Source organism: Rhinolophus sinicus, linkage group LG01 (assembly GCF_036562045.2).
Source record: "Rhinolophus sinicus isolate RSC01 linkage group LG01, ASM3656204v1, whole genome shotgun sequence".
Classification (NCBI taxonomy): domain Eukaryota; kingdom Metazoa; phylum Chordata; class Mammalia; order Chiroptera; family Rhinolophidae; genus Rhinolophus; species Rhinolophus sinicus.
The window spans coordinates 119,178,209-119,193,226 of record NC_133751.1 but is presented as its reverse complement, the minus strand read 5'-3'; the positions used below and the strand labels follow the sequence as shown (position 1 = coordinate 119,193,226).

Sequence of the window (15,018 nt, the reverse complement as noted above, 5' to 3'; positions counted from 1 at the left end):
TCACATTATAATTAATCGATAGCCTGCTCTGTGCCGTGTCCATTGCAAAGACCCATGGGAAATGCTCCACACCCTGAAGATACTCACAACAGAGGAACTGAAATACATCAGGTATAACAAGTGATTTCAAAATAAGGCAGCAAGGGACACATGCCACGGGGGGCCGTTGTTTAAAGCACCATCAGTGTTCAAGTCAGAGTAAAGATGTGAAATGGGATTAAGTTTTACTTCAAAACAAATTTTTTCTCAACTTCTATTTCCATTTGAATGTGAACTTATATTTTTATATGCCAAACTTTCTAGTTAACATAAGGTTTTTTTCTAATACGTTTAATTTTTATAAAAGTTAAAAACAAGTATAAATAACATAAAACCTTACAAATATTTTGAAAATGGTAAAGAAGTACCATGATTTTCCTCTTTCCATCTCACATAGATACACACCACAAATGTTTGTAGCAGTCTTTGCTTATTAACATCATCAGGCATATTAAAAGTGAAGTAACAACCTTATATCAAAAAATTAACTAACTTTATGATTTATCATATATTCATATCATGATTTTCTTCCTAAAAATTCAAAGCAGCCTAAATCAGTTATAGGATATTATTGTGACCTTTGGAACCGAAAGCCACAATAGAAATAAAGTTACCCAGGCAATGAATAGGTAGAGTTGGATAGAATTAAAACACAGTGTGAATTTTTCTGGTGTCGGATAACTGGCTGAGTACAATGCTGTTCACAATCTCATGTCAAGTGCTACAATCTGTAAATAGTTTTCTTACAGACATCACGTGAGTGGGATTTTTACTTCTATATCCTTCCATAGACATGTTCTTAACTTCACAAGAGCATTGTATGGGAGAAGCACCATACAAATGCAGACACATACCATTTCTAAATTATTATGTTTTGGTTTCCCAACTGGAGTTAATATCATATTTAGCACACTCTAGATGTTTTCAAGGGCTATGTCTCCCCAGACTGCAAATAGGCCTATAACAAATGAATTCCACCACGAAGGAAGAAAAATTCTCCTGGCTCCAGTGTTCTCTGAATGTTTCACAGGTTGCTTTTTTTGTTTCAGAATTGATGTGTGATGGACTTATTCATGTCCTGAACTGGCATAGCCAAATTCCACGTGTAACTCTTTCGTTTATCTCTTTATTAGACCCCTTCATTTTTGTTGCCAACACTAGCGATCAGATTTCTTAGGGAGACTGTTTTTCAACAACCTCAACTTTTTGTTTTGTTGTTTCCCAATATTTACAGCAGAGGTGATGTCAGAGCTTTGTTGAGATGTGGATGCTGGGCCACAGCTCAGCCCTTAACCAAGCACCTGATCCCCGCACATCACAGCAGGTCCGTCAGTATGTGTCTCACCAGATGACATATTCTCCCTGCCACGGACCTTTCAGGCCACTCTACATCATAAGTGGTGATAAATACGAGATTGCTGGCATGCTGCCGGTGATGTGCACTGGGCCCGTTCCACAGATGCTCAGCAAATGCACATTGACTGTCAGAATGAATGAATGCTAGCATATCTCATGTCTGCAATATCATGGGCATATGTAATCCGGTAAACCAAGAGTTCAGATATTCTTGCTTAAAGAAATGCTTCGTAAGTAGCACTTATGAACATAATATAGTTCCACTACAGCTCATAATACGTAAATAACTTGAATAGCTTCTATAGACATGTTAGTGGTACTCTCTGTACCTACATATGTCCAAAGGCAGTTTGCAGATACAGTAAAGATCTCAAACGTTAGTCTGAATCACTTTTTGAAAGATCTTACTACAAACAGCAGGTATAATCATTTTTTTTTACTAGGAAGATAAATCAATTACGTACAAAAGTCCATTGCATTCCTATATATTAACAATGAAATCTCAGAAAAAGAAATACAAAAAACAATTCCTTTTGCAATTGCAGCAAAAAGAATAAAACACCTAGGAATAAACTTAACCAAGGATGTGAAAGACCTATATGCTGAAAACTATAAGACATTTTTAAAAGAAATTGAAGAAGACACAAAGAAATGGAAAGACATTCCGTGCTCATGGATTGGAAGAATCAACATAGTTAAAATGGCCATATTACCCAAAGCAATATGCAGATTTAATGCAATCCCCATCAAAATCCCAATGGCATTTTTTTAAAAATAGAACAAAAAATCATCAGATTTGTTTGGAACCACAAAAGACCCCGAATAGCCAAAGCAATCTTAAGAAAGAAGAACAATACGGAAGGTATCACACTCCCTGTCTTTAGCTTGTACTACAGGGCTACAATCATCAAAACAGCATGGTATTGGCAGAAAAACCAGACACATAGACCAATGCAATAAAATTAAGAACTCAGAAATAAAACCACACAAATATGGACAGATAATTTTTGACAAAGAAGCAAAAAGCAGGGCCGGCCCGGTGGCTCAGGCGGTTAGAGCTCCGTGCTCCTAACTCTGAAGGCTGCCGGTTCGATTCCCGCATGGACCAGGGGGCTCTCAACCACAAGGTTGCCAGTTCAATTCCTCGAGTCCCGCAAGGGATGGTGGGCTCTGCCCCCTACAACTAAGATTGAACATGGCACCTTGAGCTGAGCTGCCTCCCGGATGGCTCAGTTGGTTGGAGCGCGTCCTCTCAACCACAAGGTTGCCGGTTTCCACTCCCGCAAGGGATGGTGGGCTGTGCCCCCTGCAACTAGCAACGGCAACTGGACCTGGAGCTGAGCTGCGCCCTCCACAACGAAGACTGAAAGGACAACAACTTGAAGCTGAACAGAACCCTCCACAACTAAGATTGAAAGGACAACAACTTGACTTGAAGAAAAAAAAAAAAGCAAAAAACATACAATGGAGAAAAGACAGCCTCTTCAATAAATGGTGCTGGGAGAATTGGAAAGCCACGTGCAAAAGAATGAAACTGGACTGCTATTTGTCACCATGTACCAAAGTTAATTCAAAATGGATCAAAGACTTAAGCATAAGACCTGAAACAATAAACAGCATAGAAGAAAACATAGGTACTAAACTTATGGACCTTGGGTTCAAAGAGCATTTTATGAATTTGACTCCTTGGGCAAGGGAAATAAAAGCTAAAATAAATGAATGGGACTGTATCAAACTTAAAAGCTTCTGCACAGCAAAAGAAACCATCGACAAAACAAAGAGGCAACCAACTGAATGGGAGAAAGTTTTTGCAAATAATGCCTCCGAAAAGGGGCTGATATCCAAAATATACAAGGAACTCATGCAACTCAACAACAAAAAAACAAACAACCCAATTGAAAAATGGGCAGAGGATCTGAAGAGACATTTCTCCAAAGAGGACATACAAATGTCAAATAGACATATGAAAAAATGCTCAACATCACTAATCATCAGAGAAATGCAAATCAAAACCACAATGAGATATCACCTCACCCCAGTCAGAATGGCTATCATCAACAAGACAAATAGTAACAAGTGTTGGAGAGGCTGTGGAGAAAAACGAACCCTCATACACTGTTGGTGGGAATGCAGACTGGTGCAGCCGCTATGGAAGGCAGTGTGGAGGTTCCTCAAAAAATTACGAATAGAATTACCATATGACTCTGCAATCCCTCTGCTGGGTATCTACCCAAAAAATCTGAAAACATTTATCCATAAAGACATGTGTGCTCCAATGTTCACTGCAGCTTTATTTACGGTGGCCAAGACATGGAAACAACCAAAATGTCCTTCAATAGATGAATGGATAAAGAAGTTGTGGGATATATACACAATGGAATACTATTCGGCAGTAAGAAAAGATGAAATAGAACCATTTGTGACAACATGGATGGATCTTGAGAGTATAATGCTAAGCGAAATAAGTCAGACAGAAAAAGCAGAGAACCATATGATTTCAATGATATGTGGTATATAAACCAAAAACAACAAAAGAACAAGGCAAACAAATGAGAAACAAAAACTCATAGACACAGACAATAGTTTAGTGGTTACCAGAGGGTAAGGGGGAGGGAGGTGGGAGATGAGGGTAAGGGGGATCAAATATATACGGTGATGGAAGGAGAACTGACTCTGGGTGGTGAACACACAATGGGATTTATAGATGATGTAATACAGAATTGTACACCTGAAATCTATGTAATTTTACTAACAATTGTCATCCCAATAAACTAAAAAAAAAAAGATAAATCAATGGAAGATTTTCTAAAATGTAGTACATTTAAATTTAGCTGTTGAAAACCAACAGCCTAGAAATGAATTATGCTAGACCATTCGAGTGATTTTCGGCATGTTGTGTTATGTTTTTTGAGAATGGAAGGGAACACAGACATTGTTGAGTTATTTTGATATAAACAGTTATCTTCTGGTATACTAACATTACATTTATTTTAGTAGACCACTGTTTTAGCACACCGATTGATTTTCAGTTTAGATACACTAATTAATGGGTTATAAATCATGGTGTTATCAGAAAGATAAAAATAGGAACCTTGAGTTGTTGGACTATATACTAATTTAATATCTGTCTTAAACTATAGGTTAGAAGAATTTAAAATGTTAAATACTCTTTCTAAGAAAGTAGACATTCCTTCAGAAAAGGCAATGACACGGATATGTTTTCAGCAACTGCCAGCAAAGTCAAAACCTGCAAAGATTAAGGTAAAGTGAGCATCATGCCAGCCATGATGGGAGGAGTGAGAAAGAAGCAAAATAGTGATTTTTTCCTTCTGATTTGGTTCCAGGAAATTGAATATCAGAACTTGAGATTTCCGGTAGATTTATCAAATCCATTTGCTGTGGCAACTGTTTTAAACCAAGAACCAGGAAAACTGAAGATAAAAGAGCTAAGAGAAGGTAACCAGTTGATCCACCATAAATCAGCACCTGGGCAGAATATGAAAGAATTGTTGTTTGTGGTGTTTGTTATATATATGAGCAACAACAGCAAAACTCAGATCATTGTTAAGTTTTGCCATTAGAAATGTGTTTTTCTCTTGGCAAATGATTCTGATTTGATTACTGGTATAATCACTGTTTGTTCCTGCCCTCAGTTTTGGACCAAGGCAATGAGATTTCAAAAACAAGACAGATGAAGGAAGCACTCTTTGAACAGAAAGTCAGACAGGATATTTGTGAAGAGATTGAAAATCATCTGAAGTGGTAAATATTGAGCAATTATTTGTATCAAGTAACAGGACATGGTTTTTGGTAATGGCTTTTTTATATGAGACACAATGAAATGTCATAACTTTTCAAGCTCTTTGAAACTTTTGATTATTCTCTCTCCTCCACTGGACACTCTATTTCAGAATGAAATTTCTATTAGGAATAAATGTGACCAAACTATACTCTTTCCTAAGCGTGACCAGACAGTGGCCAGACAGAACCAGAATGAACTGTGGGAGCAGCTGGGACACTGCTCCCTGCTGGCTGCTGCCCAAGCTCCCCAAATCTCACCCTACTAGGAGCCCTCTGTGCCCTGGGCTGTCTGCCCTAGGGGCCTTCTGGGGAGCCCCACAGTGCAAGCTGGGGTGTGGGAGGCTACTGATGGAGGTTTTAAAAGTCAGATTTGAGTCTTCTGCCTTGTGCTCCTGCAATCAAAATGGAGCCCTTTTCACAATTTTTTACCAGCTCGTACCAGGCATACCCATATATACAGATGCAGCTAAACCAAACTTTGGAAATCCTTAAATTGAGCTAAAAAAGAGACTCCTGAAAAGGGTCTTTGAGAGACCACTTCATCCATGCACCCTGCTTGCATGGGGGGCAGGGTGGGGCCAGGTGCCTTTGTTTCTCATGAAAATAACCTTTTGCTTCAGCTTAAGTCTGTAGTCAGGGTCTGCCCTCAGTGGAATAAGAAGTATGCCAAGTAACTGAAGACCATTTTTTTAAATACTCTTTCCCTATCATAAAAAACAACACATTATCATGATAGGAAACCTGAAAACTATTTTTTTATAAAGTATAGGGAAGGAAAAATAATCACTATGATGCAATGACCACTGTTAACACTGGTGTGTTTCTTTCCTTCTATGCTTTGTAACATACTTGAAATCACATCCTAAATTCAATTTTGAATGTTCTGTTGGTCACTTAATATTTTCTTTCAATTTTTTTGTTGAAAGACTTTAAACCTGCCAGTAACAGTCATAGACACTTGACGTAGGTTCACCAATTATTAATATTATGCCACATATACATCCCCTTTGTACACAGACACACACACACGTGCACACACACACACACACACACACACATGTGCATGTACACACACACCTTTTTTCCTGAACCATTTTAAAGTAAGTTGCAGGCATCATGAAGCTTTACTCCTAAAGACTTTAGCATGTAGCTCCTAAAAACAAGGACATTCTTCAACATTGCCATAATCACTTCTGAGAAATTTAACATTGATAAAATAATATTATAATAATCGGTCTATATGCAAATCTACCAAGTTGTCCTATTAATTTCCTATATACCTGGGTTTTTTATTTTTGGAAAGGAGGAATCCAGGGTCCAATCAAAGATCATACAATTTGTATTTAGTTTTCATGTCTCTTTAGTCACCTTTAATCTAAAAGAGTTCTCTAGATGCCCTCCATCCCTTTTAAAACTATAGTTAGGAGACATTATCAGAATGGTGGCGTGAGGCGAGCCTCTAGAAATCTCCCCTGGAATTTACAACAAATTGAAAAACTATAACTCCACAAAGGACTCCCTGCACAGCAGACAGGCAACATGAAGAGTCTCATTACTGAATTCACCTAAAGGTGGGCAAATTGCACGAGTAGGGGAGGGGGGAAGGGAGAAGTGCGGAGACAGAGACGCGCGGGCGCAACATGCAGACCTAGCTCAGTACTCTGAGTTCGCTGCATCCCGGAACTATCGCAGCTGCAGGAGAGGGAAGAACTCTGACTGCTAGGGCTTAGTTTATGGCCCACAGGGCTGAGGGGGCAGCATATAACACGGCTGAACACAACACTCACGGCAGAGACCTCGGAGCAAGGACTGAGGGAAGAAGGCTGAAAAAGGTGGTTTAAGCCCTCACTGCCACAGAGAATGGAAGCCCTAGGCACTGAGACTAGCCGCCCTCTCCTTACCCTCTCAGAGCTCGCCCCGCCCCCACTTGCCCAGTGCTAGAAGCGGTACAGTAGCAGTGTCAGGTCAAAAGAACAGAATATTTGCAATTCTGAGACCTGTGGTCTGGAGACACAGATTCGCAGCCCAACCAGTTCCGGCAAAGGGAAGGGAGCTGTGGAAGCAGGACCGGTTATGGTGGTGGTCGCCACCATTGCTCTGGCCCAATTCTCACAACTCACCCACCATTATCCCCATCTATCTGGGTGGATGCCTGCAGGAGTAAACAGAACTGCTGAAACACATGGGCTCTGAATCTGGTACAGGAAGAACTTTGGAACTTCAAAAGCTCTCCGCATCCCCACACTGATGCGGTGCCATATGACACAGGCGAACGGTTAACAGAGGAGAAGCCCGCCTTCCAGGGAAACCCCCCATTGTGTGAGAAGCTGGAATAGTGCAGAGAAAACATAACACTACAGTGTGAGAGAGGAAAAAGGGCTGTAGTCAGAGAGAAAATAAAACATTCTACAAACACATACTGGAAAACAAAAGAAAGAACTCTTCCTATCAACCTGTTGCAGAACCCCCTCCTATAGATATCTAGGAAGAGAAATAATAAATCATTAATTGCCATGAATAACCAAGGCAACAAGACAGCTCAGAAAGAAAGTGAAAAGTCTCCAGAAAATGAACTTAAAGATATGGAAATATGTGACTTAAATGACAGAGAATTCAAGATTGCAGTTCTGAAAATACTCAACAAGATGCAAGAAAACACAGAAATGCAGTTTAATGAACTCAGAAACACAATCAAAGAACAACATGAACATTTTACTAAAGAGATTGAAATTTTAAAAAAGAACCAAATAGAATTTCTGGAGATTAAGAACTCAATAGAAGAAATGAAGAATGAAATAGCCAGCTTAGATAGTAGAGTTGACCAGATGGAGGAAGGAATCAGTAACATCGAAGATAGAAACCTGGAAACGACACAGAAGAAGAAGAAAGAGACTTGAGACTTAAAAGAAATGAAAGAAATCCACAAGAACTTTCTGACTCCATCAGAAAGAGCAATATAAGAATAATGGGCATACCAGAAGGAGAAGAAAGAGAGAAGGGATCAGAGAGTATATTCAAACAAATAGTCGATGAGAAATTCCCAAACTTGTGGAAAGAATTGGATACTCGAATCCAAGAAGCAAATAGAACACCTAATTACCTCAATCCCAACAGGCCTTTTTCCAAGGCACATTGTATTAAAGCTGTCAAAAATCAAAGACAAAGAAAGAATCCTCAAAGCAGCCAGGGAAAAGAAGACAGTAAACTACAAAGGAAAGCCCGTTAGATTATCAGCAGATTTCTCAGCAGAAACTCTACAAGCTAGGAGGGAGTGGAACCAAATTTTCAAACTATTGAAAGAGAGAAATTATGAGCCAAGAATAATACGCCCAGCAAAGGTATCCTTTAGATATGATGGAGGAATAAAGACCTTTCAGGACATACAGAAGCTGAGGGAATTTTCTAATACACGACCTGCACTACAAGAAATACTTAAGGAGGCTATTCGACCACCATCAACAGGGACAATTTGTGGCAACCAAAACACAGAAAGGGGGAGAGTAAAGGCCTGAACCGAAATATGGGAATGGAGAAAGTAGGCATGCTGAAGAAAATGGGATACTCTAAATATCAAACTTTCTTTTACATAAAGTTAATGGTAACCACTCAAAAAAAAAAAAATCCAGAACTGAAATATATACTGTAATAAAAGAAGAAACAGAGGGAAACATCATAGAATACCACCACACAGAAATAATAGACAACAACCAAAAGGCAAAGAAACAATGGAGACACAGTCTTACAAGAAAATTAAAGATAGAATGATAGGAAATCCTCACAGATCAATAATCACCCTAAATTTAAATGGCCTGAACTCACCAATAAAAAGGCACAGAGTAGCAGATTGGATCAAAAAACTAAACCCAACCATATGCTGTCTCCAAGAGATGCATCTCAGCTGCAAGGACAAGCATAGACTCAAAGTGAAAGGGTGGAAATTGACACTCCAAGCAAATGGTATCCAGAGAAAAATCAGGTGTAGCTATACTGATATCAGATGAAACAGACTTCAGGGTGAAAAAGGTAACAAGAGACAAAGATGGGCATTTCATAATGGTAAAGGGAACTATACAACAACACACAACAGTTATCAATATTTATGCCCCCAATCAGGGAGCACGGAAATATATCCCAAGCAACTACTAACAGAACTAAAGGGAGAAATTGACCAAAACACAATTACACTAGGGGACCTAAATACATCATTGACAGCTATGGATAGATCATCCAAACAAAAAATAAATAATGAAATAGCAGTCCTAAGTGACCCATTAGATGAAATGGACATAATTGACATTTATAGAGCACTTCATACTAAAACATCAGACTATACATTTTTTTTCAGTGTACGTGGAACATTCTCAAGGATAGACCATTTATTGGGACATAACACTAACCTCAGCAAATTTAAGAAGATGGAAATCATCCCAAGCATATTTTCTGAGCACAAGGCTTTGAAATTGGATGTCAACTGCAAAAAGAAAGCAGGAAAAACCACAAATACATGGAGATTAAACAACATACTTTTAAAGAACGACCAGGGGAAAGAAGAAATTAGAGGAGAGATAAAAAGATACATAGAAACAAATGAGAATGAAAATACATCCTACCAAAATTTTGGGGATGCAGCGAAAGTAGTTTTAAGAGGGAAATTTATATCATTACAGGCCTATCTCAAGAAACAAGAAAAATCCCAAATAAATAACCTCACGTTACACCTTAAAAAACTAGAAAAAGAAGAATAAATGAAATCCAAGGTCAGTAGAAGAAAGGAAATAAAAATCAGAGCAGACCTAAACAAAATAGAGAACAAAAAGACAATAGAAAAAATCAATGTGACAAAGAGCTGGTTCTTTGAAAAGATTAACAAAATTGACAAACCCTTGGCTAGGCTCACTAAGATAAAAAGAGAGAAGACACTAATTAACAAAATCAGAAAAGAAAAAGGGGAAGTTATCGTGGATGCCACAGAAACACAAAGGATCATCCAAGAATACTATGAAGGACTATATGCCATCATATTCAATAACCTAAAAGAAATGGACAAGTTCTTAGAAACATATAGCCTTCCTAGGCTGAACCATGAAGAACTGGAAAACCTAAACAGACCGATCACCAGTAACGAAATTGAATCAGTCATCCAAAATCTTCCCAAAAGCAAAAGTCCGGGACCAGATGACTTCACTAGTGAATTCTACCAAACCTTCAAAGAGGATCTAATACCAATCCTGCTCAAACTCTTCCAAAAAATTGAAGAAGAGACAGTACTCCCTAACTCATTTTATGAGGTCAACATTACCCTGATACCAAAACCTGGTAAGGACAACACAAAAAAAGAGAACGACAGACCAATATCTCTGATGAATACCGATGCAAAAATCCTACACAAAATTCTAGCAAATCAAATGCAACAATGCATTAGAAATATTATTGATCACGACCAAGTGGGGTTCATCCCAGGAGCACAAAAGTGGTTCAACATACACAAATCTATCAATGTGATACATCACATAAACAACATAAAGGACAAAAATCATATGATTATATCAATTGATGCAGAAAGAGCATTTGACAAGATACAACATCCATTTATGATTAAAACACTTAATAAAATAGGTATAGAAGGAAAATATCTTAACATAATAAAGGCCATATATGACAAACCCTCAGCTAATCTCATAATTAACGGTGAAAAACTGACCCTTTGCTCCACGTTCAGAAACACGACAGGGATGTCCCCTATCACCTCTGCTTTTCAACATCGTGTTGGAAGTCCTCGCGGGAGCAATCAGGCAAGAGAAAGAAATAAAAGGCATCCAAATTGGGAATGAAGAAGTTAAATTGTCACTCTTTGCAGATAACAAGATGCTATATATAGAAAACCCTAAGGACTCCACCAAAAAGTTTACAATCAACGAATACAGTAAAGTTGTCGGCTACAAAGTCAACATACAAAAGTTCATTGTATTCCTATATACTAACAATGAAATCTCGAAAAAAGAAATACAGAAAAACAATTACTTTTGCAATTGTAGCAAGAAGAATAAAATACCTAGGAATAAACTTAACCAAGGATGTGAAAGACCTATATGCTGAAAACTACAAGACATTTTAAAAAGAAATTGAAGAAGACACGAAGAAATGGAAAGGCATTCCGTGCTCATGGATTGGAAGTATCAACATAGTTAAAATGGCCATATTACCCAAAGCAATATACAGATTTAATGCAATCCCCATCAAAAATCCCAATGGCATTTTTTTAAAGAAATAGAACAAAAAATCATCAGATTTATTTGGAACCACAAAAGACCCCCCAAATAGCCAAAGCAATCTTAAGAAAAAAGCAATGCTGGAGGTATCACTCTCCCTGACTTTAGCTTGTACTACAGGGCAACAATAATAAAAACAGCATGGTATTGGCAGAAAAATAGACACATAGATCAATAGAATTAAGAACTCAGAAATAAAACCACATAAAAATGGACAGATAATTTTTGACAAAGAAGCTAAAAACATACAATGGAGCAAAGACAGCCTCTTCAATAAATGGTGCTGGGAGAATTGGAAAGCCACGTGCAAAAGAATGAAACTGGACTGCTATTTGTCACCATGTACCAAAATTAATTCAAAATGGATCAAAGACTTAAGCATAAGACCTGAAACAATAAACAGCATAGAAGAAAACATAGGTACTAAACTTATGGACCTTGGGTTCAAAGAGTGTTTTATGAATTTGACTCCTTAGGCAAGGGAAGTAAAAGCTAAAATGAATGAATGGGACTGTATCAAACTTAAAGGCTTCCACACAGCAAAAGAAACCATCGACAAAATAAAGAGGCAACCAACTGAATATGGGAAGATTTTTGCAAACAGTGCCTCCCATAAGGGGCTAATATCCAGAATATACAAGGAACTCATGCAACTCAACAACAAAAAGCAAACAACTCAATTGAAAAATGGGCAGAGGACCTGAAGAGGCCTTTCTCCAAAGAGGACATACAAATGGCAAATAGACATATGAAAAAATGCTCAACATCACTAATCATCAGAAATGCAAATAAAAACCACAATGAGATATCACCTCACCCCAGTCAGAATGGCTATCATCAACAAGACAAATAGTAACAAGTGTCGGAGAGACTGTGGAGAAAAAGGAACCCTCATCCACTGTTGGTGGGAATGCAGACTGGTGCAGCCATTATGGAAGGCAGTGTGGAGGTTCCTCAAAGAATTACGAATAGAATTACCATATGACCCAGCAATCGCTGGGTATCTACCCAAAAAATCTGAAAACATTTATCCACAAAAACACGTGTGCTCCCATGTTCACTGCAGCTTTATTTATGGTGGCCAAGACATGGAAACAACCAAAATGTCCTCCGATAGATGAATGGATAAAGAAATTGTGGTATATATACACAATGAAATACTATTCAGCGGTAAGAAAAGATGAAATAGGACCATTTGTGACAACTTGAATGGATCTTGATATTATAATGCTAAGTGAAATAAGTCAGACAGAAAAAGCAGAGAACCATATGATTTCACTGATATGTGGTATATAAACCAAAAACAACAAAAGAACAAAACAAACAATGAGAAACAAAAAGTCATAGACATAGACAATAGTTTAGTGGTTACCAGAGGGTAAGGGGGAGGGCGGTGGTAGATGAGAGTAAAGGGGATCAAATATATGGTGATGGAAGGAGAACTGACTCTGGGTGGTGAACACACAATGTGATTTATAGATGATGTAATACAGAATTGTACACCTGAAATCTATGTAATTTTACTAACAATTGTCACCCCAATAAACTTTAATTTAAAAAAAACACTATAGTTTTCATGATAGGTATATTATATACTAGAGTTTTTTGAAGTGCAATAAAATTCACAAAGTACAAATTCACCATTTTAATAATGGTAAAGTGTACAATACAGAGGTTCTAGGTATATTCACAGTGTTGTGTAGCCATCAACTTTAGTTAATTCCAGAACACTTGCATCACTCCAAAAAGAAACCCCATACCCATTTAGCAGTCACTCCCACTCACTCCCCTCTCCCCCAGCCCCTGTCAAACACTAATCTACTTTGTATTTCTATAGCTTTGCCTATTCTGGAACTTTTCATGTAAATGGAATCACACAATCTATGGCCTTTTGTAACTGGCTTCTTTTACTTAACATGTTTTCAAGGCTCATCTGTGTCACAGCATCTATCAGGACTTAATCCCTTTTTATGGCTGAATAATATTCCACTGTATGGACAGACTACATTTTGTTCATCCATTCATTAGTTGATGGACATTTGGGTGCTTCCCACTTTTTGGCGATTGTCAATAATGTCGCTATGAACATTTATAGACAAGTTTTTTTATGAACATATCTTTTCAGTTCTCTTGGGCAGGTGCCTAGGAGTAGAATTGCTTGGTCATGTGGTAATTCTTTAACTTTTTGTGGAGCCCACCAAACTGTTTTCTACCATGGCCGAACCATTTTATATTCCCTTCAGAACTGTTCAAGTGTTCCATTTTCTCCACATCCTTGGCAATCCCTGTTATTTTCCTTTGTTATCACCATCATCGTCAAAATCATCATTATCATAGTAGCCATCCTGGAGTGTGTGAAGTGGTAGAGCACTGTAGTTTGATTTGCGTTTCCCTAATGACTGATGATGTTTAGCATCCAGATTGTTTTATTCGTAAATATTTCAGCACGTGTCACTAGAGAATAAGCTTAATTTTGTGGAACACATTATTTGTCTTAGTTATGTTGCTGGAGTGTCTATAACTTCTCTTCCCCGTCATGTCTCCTGCAACATCTCAGCATCCCTTTCCAGTCATAGAGTATGGGCAAGAAACTCCATTCTGAAATTGACTATCGTTTTCTGATGGGTTTTGTACGTTGGTTTTTTTTCTCCCCAGGCAGGTACACCTTGGTAAAGATCCTGTGTCTTTTAAATTTAGAAAAGACCTTGCTGAAGAGTGGCAGAGAATAAACACCAAATACAAGGTCAGAATTACTGCTAATTTGATATCATTTATTTCAAGAACTATTTTGAATTCCTGCTATATGCAAGATGCCATATCCGGAGAAAGAAATATTATAGTTAAGTTGGAAGGGGAGGAGGCTGACGACAAGTTAATTGTCAACTATAAACCAAGGCTGGTTGTGTATGTCACAAGAGACCTCTACTAAGTATTGGCGGGATTCAGGAGCCAGAGAGGAGAGAGAGCTCATCTAATTGGAAAGCTTCCTGGAAGACATGGTATAATTTTGAAAAATCGTAAAGAGGACAAAGGCATTCAGTTGAGAGGGAGGGAATGCCTCAATCCTGGGCTGGAATTCTGGGTGTGCCGTACCCCTGTCCCGTGATCTGCAGAGCATGAGGGTAAGAGACCCAAAGACAGTGACCGGGAGTCACGCCAGAGCCAGATCTAAACACTAAAAGGGGCTGAGCAGAGAGAAGAAAACGGGTTGAGGGAGGGGGCCACATCTGAGTTACCAAGGCAACACCTGTAGGTTCAGGGAGGGGAGAGTAGAGATGGGAGCTGTGGGACTGTACAACACCCCTCTGCTCTCTGTGGCATGAGACATTGTTACATGCAGGGCAGGGGCAGAGAACACTGCGGACAGGTCCATAGGGGCTGAAGCACAGGACAGAGGTGATAGGACTCGGCTGTAGCTCCATGTCACAGGGGATTGGACTTGATCGGTAGGACTTGCGGAATCATCACTGACTGTATTAGTCAGCTGGGCCTGCCGTCGCAAAATGTCACAGACTGGGTGGCTTAAATAACAAATATATTCTCTCACAGTTCT

The 15,018-nt window shown here is 38.6% G+C and overlaps 1 protein-coding gene across 3 annotated transcripts in view; it reads left to right on the top strand.

The window, feature by feature from the left end:
* Positions 1–15,018, top strand: part of CFAP221 (cilia and flagella associated protein 221) — a 103,837-nt gene that overhangs the window by 43,131 nt on the left and 45,688 nt on the right. For all 3 annotated transcript variants that reach the window (XM_074335277.1, XM_074335274.1, XM_074335279.1), the window contains 4 exons: positions 4,536–4,656; positions 4,740–4,851; positions 5,049–5,157; positions 14,121–14,208. In XM_074335277.1, coding sequence (XP_074191378.1) covers positions 4,536–4,656; positions 4,740–4,851; positions 5,049–5,157; positions 14,121–14,208 — 430 coding nt within the window. The remainder of the gene's footprint in view (positions 1–4,535; positions 4,657–4,739; positions 4,852–5,048; positions 5,158–14,120; positions 14,209–15,018) is intronic.